General features: G+C 43.4%; 1 protein-coding gene across 3 annotated transcripts in view; it reads right to left on the reverse strand.

Moving 5' to 3' along the window:
- Positions 1 to 20,415, reverse strand: part of LOC146830366 (uncharacterized) — a 138,765-nt gene that overhangs the window by 54,857 nt on the left and 63,493 nt on the right. For all 3 annotated transcript variants that reach the window (XR_014961421.1, XM_085604555.1, XM_085604556.1), the window contains exon 12: positions 19,581 to 19,744. Coding sequence is in view for 2 of the 3 variants with exons in the window: in XM_085604555.1 (XP_085460681.1) it covers positions 19,581 to 19,744 (164 nt within the window). In the remaining variant the exon portion in view is untranslated. The remainder of the gene's footprint in view (positions 1 to 19,580; positions 19,745 to 20,415) is intronic.

Here is a 20,415-nt window from a genome sequence, read left to right on the forward strand (position 1 = left end):
ATTAAAAATTAAATTAAATAATAAAAAATAAATAAACCATTGTTTTTAAATATACACCTATAAAAACACATATTTTATTATTAATTCCATATAACATAAACCAACAGATTTTATATCAAATAAAATAATACATAAATTTACATAAAAATAGTTATTTTAAACTACAAAATATTTACAAACAAAAACATTTAAAACATAAATGCATTTCTTTTATGTTCTACCCTATAACACCACACCAATAACAAAACACTTGAACATTTTTAATAAAAAATATTTACATAATTAACATAATTAATAATCAATTAAAAAATATTATTAATAAAAAAAACTAATAAACATTAATTGACTACAAAAACTTTAACACTATATTATCCACAACACACACCTAAATTAAACTATAAAATAATAAAACACAATTAAAACTTATTTAAAATTTTAAACTATTAAAAACTAATAATTACATAAACTGTATTGAATGCCCACCCTTTACCCCTTTAAAAGTAAAAACACACAAACAAATAAACAATTACCCAAAATAAAAAACAAATAATTAACATTAATTTCGACTATATATTAATTAAACACAAATTACTTCCCACCCTTTACTCCTTTAAACACCACAACACACACACAATTACCATAATTAATTACCAATTAATTGATTAAAATTAATTAACAACCAATCATTAATTAATCAATTAAAAAGAAATTACTCCCCACCTATAAAAACCACAACACACACCTAAAACAAATTACACAGTTACCAAAATGAATTACAAATTAATTATTTAAAATTAACAACCAATTATTAATTCATAAATTCCAAATAAATTACTTCCCACCCTTTACACTTATAAACACAACACACACCTAAAATTAATTACACAATTACCAAAATTAATTAAAATTAATTAATTAAAATTAATGAGCCAACTATTAATTCATAAATTAAAAATAAATTACTTCCCACCCTTTTCACCTATGAACACCACAACACACACCTACAATTAATTACAGAATTACCAAAATTAATAACCAAGTAACTAATTAAAATAAATTAACAACCAATTAATTATTAATACATTACTTTACACATTTAACACTATAACATCTCAATTAAACAAATACTAATCAATAAAAATGAATCAATAAATGTAATATAATATAATCAAATACTTCCCACCCTATTCCCCTATAAACCCACAACCCACTACGGAACTAAAAACGTAAAATTCAAATAAAAAAAAAGTAATTTTTTTTTATACAATTAAGGGGCCCATTACGAAGGCACCGTAACAGTAAACGGGATCAACCGCCAGAGGTGCGGCGGTCCCGCTATGGCAATTAGGATGAGCCCACGATCATGGCGGTCGCATCCTGCATTTTTTACATTGCGGCGGGCGGTACTATCAGCAGCATCTGCTGCAATGAAAAAAATGCATGTTGTGCATTGGCATGCACAACGTGACAGGCACCGCACGGTGCCTGCCACCTTGTGCATGCCAATGTAGGGGGTACCACAGGTACCCCCCCAAGTGCAGCCACCCACCCCCCTACCCTCCCCAGGGGCCCGCAACGGGCCCCCAATGTTTTCACCGCATGCCTTTCCATGGCTGAGTCTCCGCCATGGAAAGGCATCCAACCGCAGTCATTATAATATGGATGGCAGTGTCTGCAAGGCACCGCCACCATATTGTGTCCCTTTTCCGCCCGGCCGTCAATCCGACCGGCGTAAAAGCGGCGGACGGTGTTTCTGTCCGCTGTGATGCCCCTCGCCATAATAATATGGTGGGGGGTGAACCAGAGACATTTGGCGGGCAGATCGCGGCCCGGCAGTGGCGATCCATCCGATATCATAATGGGCGCCTAAATTACTTCCCACCCTGTTCCACTATAAACCCACAATCCACTACGGAACTAAAAGTGCAAAATTAATATTTAAAAAAATTAATAACTACTAAAAATGTTACATAATAAAAATACAAACAATTCTTATACAAAAAAATACATAACAGACATATAAAATATATACTAAAATACATAACAAGAATAAAAAACCATATTTTTAACAACTATATTTTTGCAAACCATATTAAACACTTCGATGTTTTTAACATCGATATTACTTACCTTAAATCGATATTCTTGATCACTATATTCTTGCTGTCGATATTTCTGACCCACGATATTAATGACTCGATATTTGTGCAACTCGGTATTTTGTACTCGATGTTCTGTCTCTGCAGCGTCAAACAGTGCCCTTTACATGGCCTCCATTGTGGTGCAGTGTCCTAGTGATCTCTGGGTTGCGGGTGGGCCATCCAAAGGAAAGGAACCCTTAATGGCCCTTCAGATAATTTTGATGTGGTAGAGCTGACCCGCAGAGTTTTCCTACAAAGCCGGCAAGATGCCTTTGTGAGTTAAATACTCACGACTGACATCTACTGTGACATGCGGATCATGAGTTTGAATTCCAGCAAAACAACTGAGCCTTGCAGCCTTCTGAGGTTGCAAAATGGAGGACGACTACATTGGGTAATTGTAATTGTATTTATATAGTGGCTTGCTACAACTGATGAGGCGCCAAAGCGCTTTTCGACAAGTAGCATGCTATTCCGAAACCCAAAAAGGATTAGTGGTGAATTAGTATAATGAAATATATGAAATTAATTTGAGTGGTGGACATGTGAGTCTGTTATATGGATTGAAAAGGATAGTGGAGGGATAGAGGAGGGAAGGGTTTGCATTTATATAGCGCTTGCTACCCCTCATAAGGTGCTGAAGCACTTTTTGGAGAATAGCACCCTATTCCAGAACCCAAACAGGATTAGTGGGGGATTAGTATAGGGAAATATGAAATTAATTTGAGCGGTGGAATTGTTAGTCTGTTATTTGTATTGAAAAGAAATAGCGGAGATATAGAAAGCTTGAAGACTCTATGGAGTATTTTTTTCCTATTTTTTTGGGGGGTGGGGTCGGGGCGTTCATAGCAGTAGTAGGAGGTTTGGGATGAGTAAAAGTAACACCTGTTACTTAGAGTGCTTAGAAACAACACAAATGTAGTATGAAGCGCTATACATATATAAAAACAAGTTATTTCTATTGGATGGAGCAGATTTGCACCTTTTATTGCAGGAACAAAATCTCGAAGCTTATAAAACTAAATTTCCAAAAATCGTTCACCCATGTGCCAAGACCTAATGCTGCCCCGGCAAAGTGTTTGGTTGTTTAAGATTAATAGCAAGGAGAAAATGCACTTTAACTTTTTTCTCCAGGGTGGCTCATAGTTGGAGTGTTAGGTGCCGAGTTAGGAGGCTAGGGGTTGGAAGGGGCGGAAGAGAGGCTTCTTGAGTGTATTGTGTTTGATCGAGAGGCTGCTGTTGTGTTTTGTTGGGGTCAAGCATCCCTAGCCGATTGTGACAATGGCTGTAATGTGTGCTGTGTGAAGTGCTGCAGAGTATGTACTGTTTAAAGTGTGTCAATCAATAATTAGTGCTTAGGCGCCTCTTTGGGGGCTTTAGCGCTATGTAAATTGAAACTTTCAGGTAAGTGTACTTCTCTACTATGCTTGAGCTGGAAGTATAAAAGTGCAGATAGACCCTAACCCATAGCACCAGTTTACTACTGAGAAGTGCCGGTTCTCTCATTAAAAGCACTGCGCCTCTAGTGAGAGGTGCCGGTATTTCCTCTTTCAAATGTATGAAGTGCAGGTACTCAGTACCTCGCAGCACCGGCCCATTTAAAGCACTGCTTCTCTACCATAAAAAGAGACCAGGCCAGCTGAAAAGTGACCATAAACAAAAGATTGCTCCGAGGATCCCTTGCACAACATTCAATTTCCTGTGTCTAGAGCAAATATGCCCAAGGCATGAACTGGATTTACAGCCACGGAAGGGAAGTGAATTGTTAATCATAAACTGAGCAAACACTGCAGTCACACACAGGCGTACACTGGGTGCAGCATGCAGCCACCCACCCCCCACCCTTCCAATGCAACTCTCCTGCCTCACAAGGCGCTATTGCACTCCTGCTGAGGCCCCCATGGTAATGAGAGTGCTGCACAGAAGTGGGAGTACGGCAGTGGTCGAAGTGGGCGGGATCGGCAGGGCACGGCGTGCCCCTACTTTTTTTAATCCAAAGATACCGTTCCACTACTTTTTTTTATATTCAACATGCATTCCAGGACAGCATGAATAGCTAAGGCCTACAGATATGGCTAAGCGTTTGTGGCTGTTAGGTGACGGGCGGACCGGCAGAGAAGGAAAAGGGCTGTCTTTTCCTTCTTGCCCAGAGAAGACAAGGACAGTGTCCACTTCTGCTGAACTGCCCCTTCAGCTGCCCCTTCCTCTTTCCTCTTATTCCCTCTCTTTCTGCCTCGTTCCTCCTCACTTTCTGAAAACCGTGACTTCAAGGAACGGTTCTCACCCTCTCTTTTCTCCTTTCTTTTATTTGTTCCTTTGTGAAAAGGATCCAACAAATGAAAAAAATTTTTTTGCTGGAAGTGTCCTCTTTTTTGACAATTTTCTATTCCAAAGAGCAGCCTAGGGAATACAAGGTTCAAAATATGGAAAATTGCAATAGAGGGCAAGATGGTGGCCAGTCCTCTGGCCGAGTGAGCCGGTACTAGCGTTCTCTCCCCCCCATCAGGAGCTGCTAACCCTTATGCTCCATAGCGCGGGGCCCCAGCCGGCGGTGGAAGTTCTTACCTGTAACCGCTGACGGATAATGCTTTGGCGGCTCTGTTGTTCACGCCGCAACCTCCATTACCGGATTTCGGCAGTACGGCGCTTTCCTGGAAGCAGCTTGTTCGTGCTCCACTTCGCTCAGCGCCCTCAGCCTTGTCGGCCCGGTCAGTCTCCTGTCGGCCGAGCGATGCCTCCGAAAAACCAATCAAAGATCCTTCCTCGGGCCGCAGCGAAGTCGACTGTAGTAACTCTGGCGCCAGCTCCAGCCCAGTTCAAAATACAGAAAGTGAACCCCTATTAAGAGGATGATATCTCTAATACCACAGAAGAAATCAAAACTTTTTATATAGCATTTTCTTCATTTTTTATTATAAAAATATAAAAAAAATGCAATCAATTTTTCTGTTTTTAGATACATGATTTTTTTTTTTTGTTATTCAAAGATATTCCTTAATAGCCAGCTATTCGTCAGGCTACAGTCAACGAGGCAATACAATTTACAAACAGACAAACAGCAGGGCATATAAAAAATGACAATCAGTGAAATAAATCAAAACAACGTACCATACAAATGTGTAAACAATACAATGAATAAACAAAAAAGAGAAAGAGACAAGCAAGCAAATTCGCCAATCAACAGGTACACCTGGAGTACCTATTGATTGGCGAATTTGCTTGCTTGTCTCTGTAGCCTGACGAATAGCTGGCTATTAAGGAATATCTTTGAATAACAAAAACGTTTTTTTCATGTATCTAAAAACAGAAAAATTTTATTGAATTTTTTTTATATTTTTATAATACAAAATGAAGAAAATGCTATATAAAAAGTTTTGATTTCTTCTGTGGTATTAGAGATATCATCCTCTTAATAGGGGTTCACTTTCTGTATTTTGAGCTGTTTAATCCCTGCTTATTTACCCCTCTATTATGTAGTACAGGGACCCTCAGTAGTTTATATTGCCAGCTCCAGCCCAGCCCACACCGCCAGTAGCACTGCCAGCTGCAGATGCTTCCAAAAAGACCCAGGCACCTACATTAGCCAGTAAAACGTCTAAGCCGGTTTTGGTCCCGGTACCAGCAATGTTTAAACCGCGGGTAAGGGCACTCAGAGCCCTGCTGTCGGGAGATCCTCTCGTCTTCCTCCTGCTCCCCTCACAGCCATTACAGATTCTGCACCTGCAGCTGGTAAGACAAATGCTGTTTCTCTGTCTCCTTCTTCTGTTGCAATGTTTAAAAATATTGATGGGGGCACATCTTTAGCCGTAACTCTACAAACTGAGGTGGAGCAGCCTGTTGACAATCTGATGGGGGTGGCTCCATGTACTGAGGCTGCTCTGGATCTGGGCTCACCATCAAGGGGGACGCTGGGAGACGTAGTCTCATTAGGCCTCACACTCAGTTCACAAATGGCAGCATCCCATGCCCCTCACACTGAATTGCTGGAGACTCCTGTACCCTCCGTAGGCGCTGATGTTGACACAGATGGAGATACATTTTTTTCTCTGTCTGAACATACGGGCTCTTCGGTTGAGGACAATGGATTTGACAAAGACTGGACTGATGACGAGGGCAGTGATATGGGAGACTGGCGAACCAACGATGCCTTGAATTCTATTGGCATCTCTAGAGGTCTCCCCACAGTTCGTAAGGCATCTCAAGATCCTGGCTCAAATATTGGTTTGTTGGCCTGGGACTATTCATTTTCCGCTCAGTCAGTACCCCATGGCACTTCTCAAGACCTAGCGCCCCATGCTCTGGAATCTAATACTGGCTCGCCTCCTGGTGAAATGACACTGGCTATAATCTATCAAACAATAATGGCCCACCGAGAGGCGACGCGTTAGGAAAGTGCCCGCGCACAAGGGGCGTGCCGTAGGGTCCAAAACTCTCTGCGTAGAGTAATTAAGACCTGTACTGATATTGCATCTAGGGTCACGGAGGCAGAAACTCGGATCTCTACGCTTGAAGATGATCTAGTGACTCGAAAGTCCACCATAGATGCAATCCAGTCACAGAGGGTTGACATTCAAGGAAAACTGGTCGACATGGAGAACCGGGCACGGAGGAACAACTTAAGAATTTTGGGGGTTCCCGAGGGCACGGAAGGATCAGACACCCGTCAGTTTGTGATTGACTTATTCACCGAAGCGTTTCCAGAGGTGAAGAAATGGGACTGGCGGTTGGAGATCCAACGTGTCCATCATTTCCCCTTCAAACCAAAGCAGCGTTCGGGTCAAACAGACAACAGACCCCGTGCCATTTTAATCTGCCTACACAATTTTTTAGCTAGGGAAAGGATCTATGATCTAGCCAGGCCTGATAGGCAAAGGTCTGGAAAAGGCTGTCAGTTTTATGTTAGGCCGGACTTTTGTCCAGCCACGGTAGAGCGGAGGTGGCAGCTCCGCCAGCTGATTGCCCCTTTTCAGTCTAATGGGGCGCAAGTCTTTTTGCTTTTTCCATCTAAACTTAAAATTATCCATCAAGGCCAGACTATATTTTTGGAGTCTGAAATTCAGGCAAAAGCATTTTTGGATTCATTGTAATAAATGTAACTGTATGTAATTATATGTTCATAACGATATATTTTTTCCTCTTTTCTCTTTAGCTATTAGAAGGGTTAATGCTCTCTTAAGGGATGTATTCCAGTTCTTTTTTTTTTTTTTTTGCTAGAAAGCTTATTTGGTCTCTGGAGGACATACCCCCTTTTTTTGGGGTATATTTTTGTGAAATTAGCAGCGACTCTTGGGGGGGGTCCCTGCTCATACCAGCTTCTCCATCACTGGGACTACGGTCCCTGCCTTGCTTGGGGGGTGGTGCGGGCATGGGGGGGGTCTTGCAGGGGTGGGGGGAGGTGGGGTTGGGGCCCATTCAAAAAAATAAGCTTGAAAAATGTTCTTTTTATCATGGTAATCATGGATTAAATCAGAGAATTATAGTAATTGTGATGTTTATTCTTAAAATCCTCAATGGCATCGGGTAAAATATCTATTGCTTCATGGAATGTTTGTGGCCTGAATAATGGGAAGAAGCAAGCCTTATTTGCACGGGTTATACAAGCTCTTCACTTAGAGGTACTGTGTCTGCAGGAAACTCACGTTCCCTGGAATAATACAGAATGTCTTAAAATTCCTGGTTTTGACCTAATAGTATGTTCTCACCAGACCTCTATGATAAGGGGGGTGGCTATTTTATTGAAACGAGGGGTAGGCTCATGCCTAAGAACCAGCCAAGATACTGGGGGGAGATGGGCAATTGCGGAGCTCCTGATTAACGGCTCATCCCTGACAGTTTGCACGGTGTATAGTTCAAATCTGGAGGACCCTGTACTCTTAGATTATTTAAACGTCGAATTGGCCTTATGGTCCCAGTCTATTTGTCTTTGTGGGGACTTTAATATTAATTTATCAGCCAATTTCAACATAGTGGGAGGGCAGACTTACATGGGCCAAAAGCTTAGAGTTTATAGAGCTTTGCAAGCCCTCATGCAAGAACATTTCCTGATTGATTTATGGTTTCGTCATTGTAAGGATATAGGTGGCTCTACATATTTCTCTGCTCCCATAAGAAAATGGTCCGTTTGGATTATTTCTTTGTGTCAGATCAACTGGCAGATACTACATCAATTGCTATTTCTCCCAGAATTATTTCGGACCACAATCTTTTGATTATTAATTGTACTGTAATGGGTGCTGTAAGAATCCCCAGACCTTGGACCTTTGAGAGAGAACTGTTACTTGAACCAACTTATTTAGACCATTTGAGACCTTGGGTAATTGAATTTTTGAACATTAATAGAGGCTCAGCCCCTAGTAATATAGTTTGGGACTCACTTAAGGCCGCAGTCCGCGGTGAGACCAAAAGTTTCTCATTCTTTCGTCAGAAGCAAATCCAGGAACAAATTAAGGCTCGGATTGATGAATTACGTTGTGCAGAGGTCCAGCTTACAAGCACGATTAGGGATGGTGGTGATATACTTCCTATTCAGTTGCAGGTTGCATGAATCAAAGCCTCCCTGCTTGGGTTCTTTGGCCAGGATCTTGCAGCTAAATACCTGCAGTACCGCTCGACGATGTTCGAGTATGGTGAAAAATCCAGCCGGGTCCTTGCCAAGCGGCTTCAGCAGCAAGGTTTAGCTAACCGTATTACTAGGATTCAGGACCCTCTGGGGGTTATTCGTGATACCCCAGATGGGGTTTTGACAGTTTTCTCTGAATTTTATCGCTCTTTATTTATTGAGGAAGTCACTGCTCACACTGTAGATTTTGAATTTAGTGCTTTTATTGATGAACTTAATACATTTAAAATTTCGGATCATCAAAATGCCGTTCTTGCCGCACCCATTGTGTGGGATGAAGTAGAAATAGCATTAAACTCATTGGCCAGCGGCAAGGCAGCAGGTCCTGATTCTATCCCTTTGGAATTTTACAGCACATTCCGGTCGGAGATTCAGGAGGACCTTTTAATGACCCTCAGAGACGCCCTGCTTGGTAGGATTCCACACTCCTGGCGTTTCACAACTATCATTTTGTTTAAAAAAAAAAGGCAAGAAAGGCAAACCTGAGCTGGATCCCACCTCGTTTCGTCCGATCTCATTGATCAATACGGACAGCAAAATCTTTTCAAAAATCCTGGCGGCTAGACTAGCATCGGTGATATCCCCATTAGTTTCCATCCGGCAACACGGATTCATCCCCGGAAGGGATACGGCGGACCATGTCCGCCGTGTTATAGCTCTTCTGGACTGGGCCCAAGCCACACGATCTCCCCTTGGAGCAATCCTGTTGGACGCCGAAAAGGCGTTCGACAGGGTTGCTTGGGGTTTTTTGTTGAAGGTTCTCCATTGGAAGGGGTTTTGTCCAAATTTCATACATGCTTTACATTCACTTTATAATCGCCCCTAAAGCAACTTTGTCAATTTCAGGGTTGTTCTCAAGGCCGTTTGATATTAACAGGGGCACTAGACAGGGCTGCCCCTGTTCGCCCCTGTTATTTGCTCTCTATATCGATCCTTTCATAAATAAAATAGAGCTTTCTTGTAATATTTTGCCTGTTAAGATCAATGCGGTCGACTTTAAAGCTTTGGCATACGCCGATGATATTATTGTCTTAACCAGCAATGTGTCATCTTCATTTTTGGCTATCAAGAACCTGGCGGAACATTTTTTTTCGATTTTCAGGGTACAAACTTAATGTTCAGAAAACCCAGGTTATCCAATCGTCCGCTATGAGTGTGTCGGAGGCACCAGTCGTGCAAAGTGCAATGTATTTGGGGGGTCAAAATCACGGCTGCAGTAGAGCAGCTACCTGAAATGAATATTTTACCTATTATAGATATTGCTAACTTTACTCTGCGTAGGCTGGATAATCTACATCTTTCTTTATTTGGTAGGAGGAATGTATTAAAGATGTTGATTTTGCCAAAATTCTTGTACATTTTTAGGACTATCCCCCTGGAATTTGCTCAATCTAGTCTTATTAGTGCAGAAAGATGTTGTAATAGGTTTTTGTGGAATTATCGTCTTCCCCGTAGGGCTGCTAAATGGATGCATTTACCATTGGACAGGGGTGGTTGGTCAGTCCCTAATCTGTTGCTGTATAATTGGGCAGCCTTACTGCAACATCTGTCTTTCCCTCTTTTTGGCTTGCGAGCCTCACTCCCACCATCATGTAGTCCCTCTATCTTTGAGATCGGCTTAGGAGAAGAGGCTAAGGGGTCTCTTTTGTCGGTCTTAGAACCCAGTTACTATAAAAAAAACCTAAGTTTAAGGTCATTTCAGCTATGCATTCAGTCTGGAGGAAGATGCGTCGGAAATGGTTAATCCCCAATATTAACTTTCATAAACCCTTGGCTGCTGCTAGGCTATTACCCTCCATTTTTCAAGACTCTGTTACAATTAGGTGGAGATCCCATGGTATTTTTACATTAGGGGACTTAGTTTATGAGGGCAATATGGCCTATTTTGCATTTCTAAAAGATAAGTATGGATTGGATTCACATGAATTCTTCAAGTATTTGCAGATACCCAGCTATATAGACCACCTTCTCCATAATACCCCTACCGCGCTTACTAAAAATATGCTCATGGATCTGATTTTAAAGAAGGCTCGAATAGGGGCCCTCTATCAAAATGTATTATCGGGTCTTCCCGATGATCTCTCCTCTCAGAATGCGAAATTAGAAGTTAAGCTAGGTAAGGTTGGTATAGATATTATTCAGGCATTGGACCTTTCTAATGCTGTGTTAATCTCCGGGAGCTTACGTTCCCAAAGCTATATGGCTTTGTTCGATTTGTACTTTACTCCCGCTAAAATATCTAAATGGGGAGGCAGTGGTGTTCAGGGCTGTCCAAGATGTGGCCTGCCGGCAGCCAATGATATACACATGTTTTTTTCTTGTGTTAAATTACACGTATTTCTTCAAGATGTCCAATCTTTTATTAATAGCTCCCTTAACATTCAGGTGGTACTTTCTTCCGAGTTAGTAATAACGGGGTGTGAAACTGACTTATGCTTTGACAGAACATCTTATGAGTCTGCTTTTCTCTGCATTGCAATTCGATTGTGTATAACTTCTAAGTGGATTAACCCGGTACCTCCTACCTTTGTGAATTGGAGAGCAAGAATTCTTGCTCTCCACAACTTGGAATCAGCTGTGTTCTTAAGAGGGGGTAAGAGGAGGCGTGAGAAGGGGTTGAAAATATGGGCGCCCTTTATGCATTGGTTGAATAATTAACTTTTTTTTTGTATTCTCCCCCTCTCATGGTATGTTCCGATATGTGTGATTTACCTGACCCTGTGTTCTTGCTTATTTCACTATGATTCTCATGTTAAACTACATAATGTATTTCCTTTCTGTATTGATTGCCATGATTAATTACTTGTCATTTTGTTTTCTATTATGTTTTCAAGCTGACTAATAAAAAAAAATATGGAAAATAAATAAATAGCTAAATAACGCAAGAAAGAGTGGTTGCAAAATGTCCAGATTTGTTTTATTTTCTCCCAATCACATTAGCGCCACTTCACAGAGTTTGCGAGTAAAGTGCCTAATTGATGGGTGGATCGGAAAACAAAATGTGTACCGTAGCTTTGTGTTCACGGTTGTGGTGTTTTTCAACCATAGTGCTTACGTTTTGTCACAATATAAGCACTGGACATTGAAATGAGTCCCTTCAGGGCCGTGTAGTTATTTCCTTAACTTTTCAGGCAAAAGCTCTCACTGATTTCTGAATAGTGAGTGTAAAAGCGTTAAGGTACCATGTTGTTCCAGCATACATTTTACATGCTTTGCATAATTCCCTATGGGTGTTTGCTTTTTCCAGGATGTTGTTACTTTTTGTTTTAGGCAGCATATTGATCTTGTCTAGTGCGTAATTTGAATTGAGTTGCATCCAAGTGTTTATTATAGTGGGGCACATATGGGTTGTAGTTGAAGGCAGTGAGAGTTTCTCTTAGTGGGGCAGTATGAGGTTCAGTGGGGGAAAGGATGTGGCACTATGGTCAGAGCTGCCAAATTTGGAACTGGGAAACTGGGTTCAGCCTTCATGACCAGTCTTCCAGACCACTCTCCTGAGGGAGCACATTCCCATGCTAGACTTTAGAAGGCCCCGCAACACCTTAGAAGCCCTGGTATATTAGCACCAGGAGGTGGACCCTAGTGGGGGCAAGTGTGGGTTAACCTTGAAGGCCTGTTCACCACAAATCCATACTGAAGTTCACCTCCATTCTTGCGAGAAGGCCTATGAACCAGCACACCCTAGAGTAACAGTGACTCTGTCACTGAGGTCACAGGGCCCTTGAAAAGGGCCGGCTTTAGGGCAGTGCGACCGATGTGACCGCACTGGGCGCTGACTTTGGGTGGGGGCGCCAGCAACAATAAAAATGTCAAGATAACTCCAGTGATTATTGTTCTTCCTAGAGAAAGATTGAAGTTTTGTCTAGTGGAATTTTTGGCTCATAGAAAGGTAGCGCAGAGGGTTGATGTGCCTGCTGCAAAGAACATGTACCATGCCAATCACAAAGTGCACATATTGTAAATAGGTCTGTGGGTTACTGCTTTTGTCAAAGAGATCCTTTTGTTTCATGCAGTTTACAAGTCAAAATCCTAATATAGCACAGTCATCTTAGAGTTGCATGCAAACTGCAAGGTATAAATTAGAGCATTGTGTTTTTTTCCCCAGTCTTAGATTATCCTAATGTTACAAAAAGTGTTAATTTGGGAAGAAATCAATTCTGATTATTAAAATTATTATTATTTTAAATTCTTAGTTTGTGTTTCTCCAGATCAATCACTATTAAACTGTACTGCCTACTAGTTGTCATGTGACTCCTACACCTTGTTGCCCTTAGTCTTATGTAACCTTTCCTAATAGTGATTTACACATGTATAATTGATTGTCTCAATGTATTGTGTGACGGCTCCTCTGCTAAGGGGGAGGAGCGTCGCCCTACTACTTTTCAATACGGCAAAAAAGGAAAAATAAAATGATAATAGCGCAATTATCATTTTATTTTTCTGTGTTGGCCAGTTTTGTGGGGCAGTCTCTGGAAAGATTTTGCCTCATTAGTACCAGTGTCACATACAAGTGTAGCAGTGAGAAAAGTGACCAGTCAACCTTTGCAAAGAGCCCTCCACTTCACAGCAACACAAGTCACATTTTTAGTAACTTTTGATCCGTTTGAGCTACAAACAGTTTATTAGTTAAAATTATTAGATTATGTAGCATGTGCATCCATTGGTTGAATTAAATAACATAATAAGCTGTAACTGAGCAGTGAAATGCTAAACAAATACAAAAAATTGGAATGTTTTGCGCATTCTGGTCACACCTCTGACTCCACCCACTGATTCCATCCTCGGGTTAGTCCCTCCCTCTTAGTCTCCACCCACAGTTCCCCTACTTTTTTTACCCCACTTCGACCACTGGTGTACGGGAGCGATACAGCTGAAAAGCAGCTGAGGTGGCAAGGCTTGTTTGGGCAGAAACGAAAGGCGCGTGTGTGGACAAACGGGAGTGCGGGCTGAAACTGATATGCTAGCTGAGATAGGGGCGTGCCAGCCCTAATGACGATGGGGTGCGTGAAGGGAATGGTCAGGTGGGGGACCCCAGAAGATCTCTCTAACTGGAGGCCACATACAGTACACCAAGCGTTGAAAAGGTGAGCTACTTGACGGGGTCTGGCCCATTGTCATCTGAGCCCGAACATCCAAACCCTCTCCAGGAGGCGAGTTGTCCTCCCCCACCCTCCGCCGCTTCAAAACTGTGTTCATATTACCCTCAAATCACACCACTGACAACGTGCTTTGGTGCCATAAAAGGTCGCAGTTTATTCAACAAAACATGTTTATACACTTTGAAACATTCCTAGTCATACCAAATGCACTCTTAGAATTCATGTTAACAAATTTTATTGTCTTTGCAATCATATTGGTGCTGTTTCCTTGGGCCTGATGCTGTTATTTATACCCCCCTCGTCCCGGTCAGCTCGCCCCTGGATTGGGGGTGGGCCTCGAGCTCGCCCTGGGGCGACCAATCCTGGTCGCCCCCTTCTAGCGGGCTATGCAAATGGCGGGGAGGGGCTTCCCGCCCCCGGGCAGCGTTTGTCCCGGCCCCCATCGGGTCCGGCTTTGCCTTCCCGGCCCGGGTTCCGGGGTGACTGACAGCCAACCAGCCAATCTCCATGAGACGTGCAAATAACATGCAGTTGTGAGTCATAGGCCACTGCCTGGGTTCCCTCCCCTTGGTGTGGAATCTTCTATAATCTATATCCTTCTGATGGACGTCACTGGACTGTCTGACCTCATGCAGGAAGGCAACCAGCGCTATGTGCATCATTACTGCGTCACTTCGTGCACTCTGACTTTGGGAAAGCTTTGCTGTCGGGGGTTCTAGTAGAAATGTGATTTGTTTAGAGGTGAGCCCGTGGTTGGAGAAGCCCTGTGTCTAGAACCAAGACCTGGAATGGACTTGGGCGCCTGATTCAATCTCGGATATTGTCGGACACAGTGTGAAGACCTCTCCAGATTCCTCACAGCCGTGCCAGGATGCAGAATTCCCAAATCCAAAGTATTTGTGTGAGGCCTCATACCTCACCTTGGTGACCTGCCCAAAGTCAGGGCGTCATGTCAAGCCCTGGGGATGCAGTAAATATGGGTGGGGTGGTCCCATACGTGTATATGCCCAGAGGGCCACCCTTACATGATGCTGTTAGGAAAGGAGCAGACAGGCCGGAGAGAGTGTGTTCGCCTCAGTGTGTGGCAGTGTGGGTGGCCTCTGGTGGTAAACGCAAGGGTCCGACCTTTGACCTCTTTAGGGCATCAAAACCCCAAGCAGCACATACCCTTTTGTTTGTTTGCCCTTTCCTGCCTCCCTCCATGATCTGACACTGCCCCGGGGTTAAACAGTTAACAGAGGGTGTGGATAGTGAGAGAAGGCGTGCACGGTCACATGACTTTCCTCATCCTGATACCAGTAGCCTGTGATTTATGGTACAAGCTGGTCATTCTGTTGGTTCTTCTGTTGGTTCCTTTCGGCAGCATAGACGTGTTTTATACAGGTGCTTTGGCCCCTGTGGATGCTGCTTGGAATCATCATTTATTTCCATGTTTTATACACAATGGATCTCTTCTTTACCTGTGCTACACTGCGGAAGGGGAGAGGAACCAAGTGCACCGCTGGGGCTGATATATATATTCCCTAAGGATCAGTGCAGGTTGTGCATAGCAGAAGCAGTGTTTAATTTGAACCGGTGGTTTCTGGTGCTCGGCACGGGCACTTAATTGTCAACACTTATGACAGTCTGCCACATGGTGGCGCTGTCTGCCTAATTTAGAAATGAAGACACCAACAGTCATTTATTAATTCAATATACATGAAAAAGGACTAATACCCACCATCCAAGCAATTCTTATAGGTTTGGGGGCCTGGAATAGGCTGCTTGTCACACATGTTGGAATGTGATGGCTTATAGTTGTGTTGGTACTGTCACTGGCTGCGCTGGCAGTGACAATGGGTAGTGTAAGCTGCAGTGGCCTCCTAACGAGGGCCCTGACACTTATGTTTTTTTTACAAATTAAGCACCTGTTGACTCATGCACCTGCCAAGCAGTGGGCGCCGGAGGTCAGCATGGCCGGCTAGTCTCCAAGCGCCCCCAAGCCAGGAGCACAAGGAAAAGGCGGCCCGGGAGGTTCTTCCAAGCCCAAGGTGATCACTTGCTATAGGCGTCACTAGGAGTGATGTTACAAGAGGGCCTGTCAGGGGGGAGACCCTATACCAGGTGCCCCCGTCATAGCAAGTCCGCTGACTGTGGGTGTAGAAACCCTATGGGATTATCTTTTGCCTTCAGATCCAAGCCGAGCCCTGTCTGTAAAACTAACCTTGACTCTATAGTTTGCATTAGGCATCCCAATTTCAGATATATGTATTCCTCTGATATTGTTTACCTAGAGAAAGCTTTGTAATGAAATGGTTTAATTGAAAAGTATTTTCGTTGAACCAGAGCAGGATGAAATGACTGGATACCGTTTTCCTTAAAGGCAAAGGGTTGTTCTCTCCTGGAAACACTTAGATCACTTTTAAGCATTTATGTATGTACATAATATATAAATATATCACAGACCTAGACCCATGGGCATTGTTAAACCTGGCCCTTTTTGACAGGTTTATCCCCAAACTTTTTGCCTTTTGCCTCCTATTTTTCTGACCCTGTTTTTCTTGGCTATAGGATTCTGGGCGCTTTACCACTGCTGATCAGTGCTGAAGTGCAAATGCTCTCTGTATACATTCTGACAGTGATTGGTTATCCATGATTGGCATAATTGATTTACTGGTATGTCCCTAGTAAAGTGCACGGTGTGTGCCAGAGCCTGTAAATCAAATGCAGCACTGGTTGTGCCACCCACACGAGTAGCCCTGTAAATGTGTCCCAGACCTACCACTGTAGTGTCTGTGCGTGCAGTTGTAGACTGTCATGTTGACCTGGGAAGTGTACCCACTTGCCGGGCCCAAACCTTCCCTTTCCTTACATGTAAGGCACCTCTAAGGTAGGCCTAAGGTACCCCCATGGGCAGGTTGCAGTGTATATGTAAGGTATGTCATTTACTGGTGTGTGTGACATGTCCTGATAGTGAAATAATGCCAATTTCGTTTTTCACTATAGAAAGGCTATCTGTACCTATAGGCTAACATGGGAGTTGCTTTGTAACATTTTTCAAGTATAACTTTCCAAGTTAGAAAAATGGAGTTTAGGCTCTCTGAACTTAGAATTTAATAATGCTCCTTTTGGTGATGGTGGTTTATAAATTATGTGTTTGGAAATGGCACTTTTAGAAAGTGGGCATTTTCTTACTTTACCATCCTGTGTGCCCTGACTGTCTGTGTATTCAGTACCTGGTGTTGGAGTGACAGGAGCTGGGGATGTACATTCACTCTAGACAGTGTTGAGGTGTGTCCTGCCTTGCCTGGGTGACTCATCGCTGGGCTAAATAGTCCTGGTCTGAATATAGAGTGGTGGGAGGAGGTTCACTTACACCTGAACAGGATGTGTCTCCTTTTCACAATGCTGTCTCTGCCCCCGGTGGTTATGCTGCACCAGGGAGGACACGGCTGGTTTGGACTGGGTTCAGAGACCCTTGCCACAAAGAGAACTATAACAAAATGGGATATATTTCTTGGACCTAAAACCCCAGGACTTTAGATTACTTCCAGGAACAAGAGGACCCTGCCAAGAAGAAGAGCAGAAGGACTGTGTGAGGAGCGCTGCCTTTTCTGAGAGAGGGGTGGGTTGGCCTGCAGTAGCTGCTTCTGTGTCTGGTGGACGAAAAGGACTGACTCTTTTTGCCCTGTCGGGGTATCCTGCTTGTGGAGAATCTCCAAGGGCTTGGGTGTGCTTGCCTCCTGTTGGAAAGGGAGATAAAAGAGTTCAAGACAAACCTTTGGTGGAGCCTAAAGTAACCTGCCTGGAAGGAGGGCTGAGAGGTGTGTGAGGAGTGCTTCCCCTGAAATGTGTGGAGTGGGCAGGCCTGCAGTTTCTGCTCCTATCTGGAATAGAAGAAGGACTGGACTGTCCTTCACCCTTGTGTTTGGAAATAAAGCATGGGTTGAGCGCTCCTTTGTGGCACCAGTGTGGAGAGTGATCTGCTGCAGGGATGCAACGGAAGCCCCGGGCCAGAGTCCCGTGTTGCTGGGCAACGCTGATGCCGAAGAGGACAAAGGAGCAGAGTCTGGCCCCAACGGAGACGACGCGCCACATCTCCCCTGCTGAGGAGAGAAGGAGATTCCTCCAGTGCGGCCGTTTCAGGCGAGGGACTGCTGTCATCACAGCCAACCGAAGGTCAGGTGCAACATCGGACCGGCCCTGCTTCTGTCCGGAGCTGAATTACCCCAGCTGTGCCGCACGATTGCAGGCAGCTGCTCAAGTTGACCTACCGCCGCGGGGGGAGGGGCGAGAAAGAGGTCTCCCTGCTTCAGTGTGAGCTTTCATACCTATGGGGCCATTGCTTTACTCTTGTGGCCTACCTTTGGGGGAGCACTCACAACTCAGATGGTAGGACGGGAAGGAATCCTGCTGAGTCCATCAGTTACCTTAATGCACGGTATAGGCGTGCAGGCGTCTCTGTGCCCTACGTTCTGACCTTAATTAGCAAATAACGCCTGATAGGAGAGCAAGTGCCTTGGCACCCCCTGTAATGGAATTGGTGATTTGCAGAACGCTTTCATAACCACTGCATTGTGATGCCCTGATATGTGGATGCATGTAATTTTTACGTCGCAGTGACAACATAACCAGTATTATTTGCAGGGACTGCATACTATGCACAACAATGTTGCTTTACAATGTTTTATTACTGGTGCAACTTTGAAGTCTTTACTGTTTGCACTAACTGTGATGTCAGGCGTAATATGTGCTTATGACACGGGCAGAATATGTGACTTTATGTTATTGCCCTACCTATGATAGGATACCAATTGCCTGGTTGGTAAAGTGATTGATGAACTGTGTGTTTTATATGCATTTTTATAACAGGTGCCTAGTGGCACAGTGATTTATGTGATTGTGGTCTATGTGCTTTATGTATAATAAAAAGGAGATTTTATTTTCGTGGTGTGCCTGTGAGTCACTGGTGTGTGTTTGTTTCACAAATGCTTTGCACATTGCCTCTGGGATAAGCCTGACTGCTCTGACCAAGCTACCAAGGGGGTGAGCAGGGGTTATCCTGTGTGTGTAACTCTCTTAACCTGACTAGAGTGGCAGGTTCTGCCTGGCTTATATGTATTTATGCATGTGCAGAATATATCAATTTATAACAGACCTAGAGACATGGGCATCATATGTCTTTATGTATGGACTGAATATATAAATGTATTACAGACCTAGACACATGGGCATCATATGTATTTATGTAGGTGCAGAATATATAAATATATTAGAGCTCTAGACACATGTACATCATATGTATTTATGAGCCTGATTTAGATCTCGGCGGATGGATTACTCTGTCACAACGATGATCGATATCCCATCAGCTGAAATATAAATCCCATAGGATATAATGGGATTCATATTTCAGCGGACGGGATATCCATTACTGTTGTGACGGAACAACCCTTCCGCTGAGATCTAAATCAGGCCCTGTGTTTGTACAGATATATAAATTTATTATAAATCTAGACACATGGGCCTCATATGTATTTATTCATGCACAGAATATATCAATATATTATAGACCAAGACAAATGGTCATCATGGCACCGTAAAGGGCTATCACAGTACCATCATTACATACAGTAGGTGCAACTACTCACACAAGCCTTCCAAGGATTGGGATAGTGAAGAGAAGATGAGTACACAAGACAGAACACCGCACATGTAGAGTGCCACAGAGACCCCGCTCACCTGCTGATACTGCATGTCGATAGAGAGCTTGTTCTCAAGCACCAGCGCCTCTGCCCAGCTGGTCCGGTAAAACCACAACGATGTGGCGGTGGTCTTCTGGTTCTCAAGGTCCTGCAGAATATCCAAGATGTAGAGGGAGGACCTCATGGGGCTTTGTAGTCTTTCTAAAGGAAGAGTTATACATTTTTAATATTTGCATTATTATTTCTATTAATAACAAAGGTATTTAAGATGTGGACGTAGCCACGGGGCAGTAGGTAACCTGGAGAACAAAGTTAGGTTATCACACGGCAGGGAATCGACACATTATTTATTTACGTAGATTCTTAACAGGTGGGTTTTTTAATGCAGTCTGAAGCTTTGACCTACAAAACCAATATAATGAGCTTTATTTATTGTACTAAAAAACTGAGGTTATCACTGGACTCTTTTTCCAGGTTCTATTAGATAATATCCCATCATTTTTAACAATGCCTCCACGTTTGACTTTCAATTTATAATTTTTTTGCATGTGAACAGACGCAACATCGGGCCCGGGGCATCTCAGACACCAACTATCCATCATTGAAGGGGATCAGCATTGGACTGGACAGGACATCCTGAGCCACCATGTTCCAAGACGTCACATTCAAGCATCACATACAATACTCCAAGCCACCACCCTACCAGCCAGACAATAACCATATGCCTGGCAGCCAACGCAACAATGGCATCACCAGCTGGGGACCGGGAAGTGCAACATGCCCAGGATTTTTAGGATTCCAGTGGTGATCCATCAGATCCCATCTCTACGCATGGTCCAGAAAGAGCTGAAGATCCGTCTTTGAAGGAACAC

The sequence above is a fragment of the Triturus cristatus genome, chromosome 5_1 (assembly GCF_964204655.1).
Source record: "Triturus cristatus chromosome 5_1, aTriCri1.1, whole genome shotgun sequence".
Lineage (NCBI taxonomy): Eukaryota > Metazoa > Chordata > Amphibia > Caudata > Salamandridae > Triturus > Triturus cristatus.